Source organism: Mangifera indica, chromosome 16 (genome assembly GCF_011075055.1).
Source record: "Mangifera indica cultivar Alphonso chromosome 16, CATAS_Mindica_2.1, whole genome shotgun sequence".
NCBI classification, from domain to species: Eukaryota; Viridiplantae; Streptophyta; class Magnoliopsida; order Sapindales; family Anacardiaceae; genus Mangifera; species Mangifera indica.
Genome location: NC_058152.1, coordinates 10,359,136 through 10,367,964, shown reverse-complemented (window position 1 = coordinate 10,367,964; position 8,829 = coordinate 10,359,136). Strand labels below are relative to the sequence as shown.

Here is an 8,829-nt window from a genome sequence, read left to right as displayed (position 1 = left end):
AGATTAGTTCGAATATAAAAAAGTAACTAAAGCTTGAGAATACTTTAACCGTAATTTTAATTTCATATAAGTAAATTCAAATTCAGCTCATTCGATTTGAGTCTGAGTAACTCAAATTGAATCTAACCCTGATAGTAAATATTTAATATTTATTAAAAATTCAATTATTTTTTTATTAGAAATAATTTTCTAATACTAAATTAACAACAATTTTTTTAATTGAGATGGCAATGTCTTGTCAACGTTTTAAGGGGGTATTTGGTAATATGTTATTTTAGCTGAATTTATGAAAATGTAACTTATTAAAGATAGATATTATATAAACCGAGTATTAATAATGTTATTATTTGATTAAATATTATTTTATTTTTAATTTAAAATCAATTAATTAAATTGTAATATATCATTATTATATTCAATTTCATTACTATTACTAAATAGATTACATGAAAATATAGTTTTTATATAAAAAAAATTTGATAGTTGTTCAATAAAAAAATAAAAAAAAATCTTTTTCTTAATTACCACAAAATTTATTAACATTCAATCAAATTCATAAAATATTATAGGGATAATCTTGTCATTTTCATATGTTAGACCAAAAGCTTAAATTTCCGTATTAATTTTTATAGACATAGAAGGACTTATGAAAACCATACGAATGTGTTAAAGTATAGCCATATTATTAAAAAAAAAAAACCTTAGAAAAGAAATATAAAATTAAAAGGACATTTGGTTAAAAGAAATTAAAGATTAATCCGATAATATATATTTTATTATTTACATTACTTTATTTTATTTATAAATAATAAAATATTTCAGTAATAGTCTATTATCAATGGTGATGTAACAGATAATATAAGAGTAATTTGATTACCGTCTCTACTTTAGGTATTTAAAAATTATCAAGGTAATCTTGATTTTATTATAACCATATTTTTATTTATTAATTTTTTAAGATAAAAATAATCTCATTTTTAATTAATATAACAAATAACATAAAAAAATTTAGAATAATTATATCTATAAGTATTTAAGTAAAATAATATACTAGTATTTTTTTATTACCTCTAACAAAATATAATAATTATTTATATTTATCAAATTTTATCAAATATAATAATAATAATTTATACTTAGTGATTTTTAAAATAATATATCTTTATGGTAATTTTCTAATTTTGATAATAAAACATTTCTCAAACCAAACATTCTCCAACATTAAATTTTCTTGCACCCCAAGGTTTAAGCTAAAAATTTTCCACCTTTATAATTTTTCATTTAAAATAAAACTTGGTTGTCCTAAAATAAACTATAAAAGAATATAATAATAATTTGGAATTCATGAGTGTATTATTAAAAAGGCATGATGTTCTCCAAATGACAAAGTTTTGTTCTGAAATCACTAATAGTGTATGATCTTGGCACATGATTTCGATATATTTGGACACGTAGATAACTTCACATTGTTTTGAGTTACAACCAAGAGAATAATAAGACAGTGACAATTTTGGGTTAAATTGTTATTGTCAATAAAAACAAGGTTTACATTGAATCTTATTATTGTCATTGTTAGTGTCAAACACCATATAGTACTTTTTGCGATGATTTGAGATTGATCCAAGAGAAGTACTTGTCACAACCTTGGCTTATCTTAGACATGACGGAAGTAGACAAATCCTCACGAAGATCTAGTTCTCAAGGGGCTTGAGGTATTGTCTATATACCTCATTGAAAGTGAGGTGGAGTTTTATAGGGAGATAACTGACTTGGGTTAAGTCATAAGGTAGTTGAGAGTGGAGTAGGGATTCATAGTCTCTCTATTGGGTTTTGAAGATGGAGTCATGAGAGCGAAAGCAAGAACAAAAACAAGGAAGAAAAAGATGAATCAATTAGGGAGAGGGAAATGAATTCTTCGGTGAGTGACTAATGATTGTTGAAAAGAGAAATAGATCTTGGGTTGGGTGATATGGTGCAAGAGAGAGCAAACGGGTTTCTTGAAACCATTTTTTGTTAAAGAGAGACAAAGTTGAAAGTATGCAATAAAGTGAAGTTTCTCGTACATGAGACAATCTATTCTTCATATAATTTGATTATAAGGTGTTTAAAGGATATGTTGACATGTAAGGTACAATAATTTTCTACAAGGGAAATTGTTAGAATTAAAATAGTAATTTAATTTTTTAGCACTATATTAAGGTTCTTTTTGGTTAATGGGGTTAGATTTTATGTGGTAAAAAGTTATTTTTACTTTAAAAGGGTGAAAAATCTTTATTCCAAACCTTGGATGGGAAAAAAATTCACTCTAACGTTCTGGGAACCCTTAATTTAAACTCAAGATTTTTAAATCCCACATATTTTAAAACATTATATAACACCCCGAAACTAACTACCTCCCCTGTACACCGCTTGGTGTCCCTCCATGCAAGTTTTCTCAAATCAAATCTCTCTCTCCCACCTCGCCACCAGCATTTCTCCATCAGTCTCTTTCCAGTCTCTCTGTGTCTTAACTCTCCTTCACTTTCAACTCGGTCAAGATTTTCTGGTTCGATTTTCTCGAGAAAATGGCGGAAGAGAAAGAGTCGACGTCGATTCCACTCAGTCAAGCTGAAAATGGCGGTGAAGATCCCGAGGATCCCGTCAAGTCTCCTCCTACTTCTTCGTCTTCGTCCACTCGTCAGGTTTAGTCTTAGCCCTCCATTTTCCTTTTACTTCGGATTTTTCTCCACCTTTGGATCTGTATTTGCGCCGCGATCTCGGATCTTGTTTGTTGTTTAAATTGATTAGGATTTTTGATAGAATAACGTATCGAATGTTCGTTATAATTTAGGGAAACAGTACTGCAATGCTGATACCGGTACGGTTGCTGAAATTAGAAGGTTAAAGTATTATAATGTTAACAATCAGTATGAATTAAAGCAGTTAATTCGATTAATAGCATCTTTACCTACTGATTCAAAACTGCTAATAAGATAATTTTAGGATCAAAGGGTTATGATTCATTCAATTTATTGTTGAAAGTTAGTTCCGTGCTCAATTTCGTATAAAATGTAATGTTAATGAAATTAAGATAAAAATGATTGATACTTGAAATCCTCAACTCATACAGAGACGACATTTGATGACATTGCAATGCCCTATTATTGATGTACATATTATTTAATGTAGGAATATGAATATATTTAATTTACTGATATGCGAGTGTGTGTGGTGGCAATTACTAGTTTGACTATCGATAGCCTAGTGATATCACATAAGCTCAAACATTGGGGTATGGTCTTTCTACTGGATAGTTGGGTACAGATCGCTCTTACTCTCAACTTGTTTTTAAAATGTTCATATGTATCTAAGAATAATTAATACTCAAGTGCCAGTATTCTCTAGTATCAATATATTCCTTCCTCTAGGGTACTGATGGAAGGAAAATATTGTGGAGCCATCAAAATAGGGCAACAGCTATTTATTTCTGGTAATGACTAGAAAATGATTTTCTGATAACATTTAACTTGGAATGTTATATTTACAAACTATAACATATAATGATAACAAAATATGATGTTGCAAGTTGATGTTGGATCATGACAGTGATATCAGTTATTATAAGTGTGACATTCAATTTATTAATTTTTTTCTACACAAATGATAATGTAGAGCCTTGCTTATGTATCTCTGTACTGTTGTCATAACTTAGGGTATGCAGGATATAGGTAATGAGGTGCTATCTATAGAGACGCTTGCTGGGTGACCTACGGATGCTGATCCAATGCATCCACCCTAAAGATTGTGAAAACAACTAATGACCATTTTTATAATAACTCTCCTGACTAGAGCAATATGTCTGGAGTCATCCAGTGCATTATTTCTATAGGAAACTATGAAATTTCTTTAAGGTACAATACAAAGTACTAGCCTTTTAATAAAAAAATATACAGAAAGTATTCCAGGAAACATCTACAGAGCAGAAAGTCTACTTTAAATCCGAACCCTGAAAAATTATACGAACTAACTAGAACCCTCTCCCAAATTTAAGGAATGAAAAAACAAAGAATCTTGAAATTCATTGGATGTGAAGCCCCAAGGGAGGATAAATGTCGAACTCTATCCCATTAACAAGGGATGTTTTCCTTTCAATCATGTTAAAAATTCTTTTATTTGTCTTCTGCCAAATCACCCAAAAAATGGCCATTTTAGCTCAATGTTACAAAATTTTATCTTTTTTCCTCTAGCAGAAGCATCTAAACAAAATCTTTAAATGAGAATTTATAAGAGGTTGAAATAACCTAAAATAGATTTTGTTTTCTAAATCTTGCTTGGAAACACTGTGCACGTTCATGCACGAGCACTCATGCATTAGACATTTAGACTGCAATTAGTACTTCTTCACTAATATTCTTATGAAAACACACGAACACTAATACACATACTAATTATGTGTGATCATCTATGGAAGTAAATTATGTATTTGGCCCTTGGCTTGTCTGTTCTGCTCTAGAATTCAAGATTATTTTATCGTTATATTGAAATCTTCTTTTATGGTTCATGTGACAGATTACTAATTTTTACATCCTATGGTTCTATTTCTTCTATCTGTTCAGGCTTGTTGTTTTGTTCTTCAGAGTTGGATCTCAAAGAAGTTCATGACTGGATGGTAATGAACTTAGCTATTTGCTAATATGTTCTAAATGCTTACTTGTATCTTTTGATCTTTCAAGTCTGATATTTCATTTCCTTCTGAGATTGCAGTGTAGTTCTTTTCCCTGTGGCAGTTACATTTTTTGTGACATGGTGGTTTATTCAGTTTGTTGACAGTTTCTTCAGTCCGTTGTATGAGAGGCTTGGCATTGACATATTTGGTTAGTTATAATTGCATTATTTATTACCTTTTGCTTGTCTGCAGTTCTGAAGTGTGGCTGGGGCTATATCAATACTTTTTATATTCCTCTTTTCAGATATACATTTTATCTGTTTGCATTGTTAACATAGATGGCTGTAAAAGAGGCAAAAATCATAAAGGAAAATCTAAATACATATTTGTTGAGAATTTATGGAAGAATAAAGCTGTTTGTGTAGTGAACTTCTGAGTATCATTTTGTTGTGATCCAGAAAAAAAGAAGACTTTTTTCAGAATTCATTCATCCCGAATATTCCAGACCTCATTAATGTAAGTTTGGTGTTTGGGTGTGAGTTCAAGCATGCAATATCCTTTTACACATTATATGGTGATCTGGATGGGAATGAACAAAAGAATCTTCATAAGATATCATGGAAGAAGAGATCTCTTTCTTCTGGGACATAACTTGTATGCTGGCTTTTTAATGTGTTTTAGTTTCTAAAATTATCCTGGATTGTGTTAATTTTTTTTTTTTTGTTTCTGGAAATTTGGGATTTGGAGCTATTCTGAAGTTAAGGGCTAAATTATTTATACATAATATACTTTAGAGATAGTTTGTTCCACCTATTCTTTAATCAAATTTCAGCAAGCTGGTTGATATTGAAACTTAAATTGTCTTTTTGGGAGTTTAACGATTTAAAACAAGATGGAAATTGCATATATAAGTTCAACATCATTATTGTCCAAATTCTATGCTCTAGTGCTGTAAAACAAACTGTAATTAAAGGCTATTGCTGGATTTCTACCTCTTTTCCTGTGTGTCCAACAAAGCCATTGATGTGCAAAAATATTTGGTTTTTTCTTTTATTGTTAAAATGAAATGATAACAATTTGGATTATGTGTAGATCTGTTACTTCTATGTTTTCTTATTTGCAGTATTTCTTATTGGGTTTAATATTGTGGATGGTGATTTTCTCATTAATTCCAAATTGTTTATATTTGTGAGCACACTCTCAACTTACTTGGTCCGTGTTGCAGGACTTGGATTTGTTACTTCTCTGGTATTTGTATTTCTCGTTGGTGTATTTGTTTCATCTTGGTTGGGCTCCACAGTTTTCTGGGTTGGGGAATGGTTTATTAAGCGCATGCCCTTTATGAAGCATATATACTCAGCTTCCAAACAAATTAGTGCTGCAATATCTCCAGGTTACTCATCAATTATTTTTATTTTTGCTTGTCAATCTGGTTCTGTAAAGGAATTCAAAAAGGCTGTAATACTTCCATTCCCATCTTCTTGGGTAGGATTCAGTGGGTACTCGTGTACCTTTAGGATTGGATGTGACAAGTGGTCACTCTATTAATAAGTTGTTTATTGCTTATTGTAGGAACATTCAGACTCGTATATTTTTTTGATTTGTAGATAGCTCTCTTCAATCAAGCTAGTAGTCTGTTTATATTTCATAAAAGCACATCTTATTGTCTCTGGAAATTACCATCATAGATTCAGCATGTTGCCATGGGTTAAACTTTGATGTTACTAAATTTCTTTAGTGTTGATTTAATTTGAAAATTTCAATGTAATTATATGTATTTTTCCAATTTCTTAAGCTAGTTAATTCTAATAACTGATCAGATGACAGATTTGGCAGTATAGTATATTCTGCATATTTTATAATCACACATAATGTATTTTTGTTATTCATATCTTAACTCATGGAGCTGGATATGTTTACTTTAACCTGATATGATGCCTTTGTCTTCTGTATAGATCAAAATACTACAGCTTTTAAAGAGGTGGCAATTATACGCCATCCACGTGTTGGTGAATATGCTTTTGGCTTTATAACATCAACAGTCACCCTTCAGGTACTTCTGGTTAATGTGATTCAATCTTCTCCTGTGGAAGTATTTTTTTAAAACCTTTATGCACTTCTTCCTTTTTCTACAACATTTACTATTGTTTATGTTCAGTCTCTGTTGAAAAAACCTTGTTTAGTGTTGTCTTTGATCTTGAGTTTGCTTTGCATGTGCATAAGTAACCACGATTAGAAATGTATAATTATGTAATTGATTTATATCTACTCTAATTAAAAAATTGTTGAAAGACAAAACTTTGTTAAACTCTTTGCATAAAATTTACATTTTTGCTATTGGTTATAGCAAATTTTTGTCTTTTAATAATTTTTTGCACAGGAAGTAGTTCGTCCCGATGATGAATATAGGATCCTATGGTTGTTTCCGTAGGTCTATATCAAGACAAAAAATGTTGAAGTGAATGAAAGTGTCAATTTATTGAATTATTCCTAAGAATGAGATATTTATATTACAAGGGGGAGAGAAGATTTTTCCTATACCAAAACCACTTTTGTTGATCCAGACTATGCTGACTTTAGGGTATTTAGGAGCCAAGCTTAGGACAAAGACTGTTCTTTTTTTGCCTCTTCAAGACAAAACTGTGAATTTTACATGATAATTATAATTCTTTATTTTATTTTAAGTTCCGCACTATAATTTCTGCTTTAGGTGGTTAGTTTTGTGATTGGACAGTCTTAAAACATTCATTTTTTTTTCACCTGTATGCTATCTGTCACATTAACTTTACTGTCGACTGTGTTTGTCTGCTGATCTACTGCAGAAAGACAATGAAGATGAGGAGTTATGCAGTGTTTTCGTCCCAACAAACCATCTGTACATCGGTGATATTCTCCTGGTTAACTCTAAAGAGATCATAAGACCCAATCTCTCCATAAGAGAAGGAATAGGTATGGTTTCCTTTAGGCCTAGTTATTGTTTATGTAATGAAATGAAACTGCTCTGCTCAAATGACATTTTTTTTTTTAATTTGTTATATTATACGTGTGTGTGTGTGTGTGTACATAAATAACTGCAGTATTGTAAATTAGTTATTTGATTTCAAAATCTTTTCACCATCTAAAAACTGTATATCTAATGCAATCCAACGGTTGAAAGAGTTGCTGGATCAGTATTAGAAAACTGTTGGAGTGGATTATATGTACTGCTATCAATTTGTGTCTAAATTTGAAGAAAAATAATATTAATTAAATAAATAACATATGATATATTAGTAGGAAAAGCAGATATGATAAGTGAGCTGGATGTTCACAGGAGATTGTTTGTGCAAGTGATATACAGTTGTATTATCTAAACTTTTATTTCTTTGTGTTAGTTTTAGAAGATTGAAGATAGTAAGAAATATAGAAATTATTCTGTAACTAAATTACCAGTCGAAAATCACTATAGTCACTTTTTGCTTTATTTTTACTAATTTTATTTCTGACTAAATGCTATATTGACACTGATGAGGCAGCATGGAATTCTGGATGTGATTTCTTGCAAGGCTGTTTTTGTGGTATCTTTTTTATTCTTACATTTCTGTCAGTAATGCAGAGATCATTGTTTCTGGAGGTATGACAATGCCGCAAATCATATCCCCCATAGAAAGAATTGCTCGACAGAGTGAAAGAATCCCGTTAAACAGAATAACGTGAAGGCATCACAGAAGACGCTTATCAATCAACTCTGTAATTACTCTACATCTGTGCTTGTATTGAAGCTGTTTATACCGACAGGAAGCATAAGATTAGGTTGTTTTCTTACAGTAGAGTATGAAATCACTGTGCGTGCTTAATTCAGTTTCGTTGTTGCTATAATTTCTTTATGTCCATGTCAGGTTGTGCCGTTCGTGTGACTGTATACTGTAAGAACTGAAAATTTTCACATGAATTATTTTATATGTATTTTAAATAAAGACCATGATTTTGATATGACTTATGTAAAATCTGTGGAACTTCTGGGTTTTCGGTTTTCGTATATACGAGTGTGAATATTAATCAAAAGCTAATGGTAAGTTCAATTCTCTTTCAGATATTTTGTTTATAAATTCATGAGAAATGGTAAGTGTGCATTAGAAATGTGCAAACAAAATTTGTTCAAATACAGTTCATTTATGAAAGCGAGTCTAAGCATTAACTTGAAC

General features: G+C 30.5%; 1 protein-coding gene across 2 annotated transcripts; it reads left to right on the top strand.

Moving 5' to 3' along the window:
* The first annotated feature begins 2,390 nt into the window (after positions 1-2,390).
* Positions 2,391-8,617, top strand: LOC123199172 (protein LIKE COV 2-like). Of its 2 annotated transcripts, none has more exons than XM_044614051.1 (7): positions 2,391-2,681; positions 4,596-4,648; positions 4,744-4,853; positions 5,871-6,038; positions 6,601-6,698; positions 7,468-7,594; positions 8,233-8,617. In XM_044614051.1, the coding sequence occupies exons 1-7, from the start codon at positions 2,565-2,567 to the stop codon at positions 8,262-8,264; spliced, it is 705 nt and encodes a 234-aa protein (XP_044469986.1). In that variant the 5' UTR covers positions 2,391-2,564; the 3' UTR covers positions 8,265-8,617. The 2 variants fall into 2 exon arrangements, with proteins under 2 accessions (XP_044469986.1, XP_044469985.1); XM_044614050.1 differs by having other exon boundaries at positions 2,393-2,681; positions 8,241-8,617.
* The last annotated feature ends 212 nt before the right edge of the window (positions 8,618-8,829 follow it).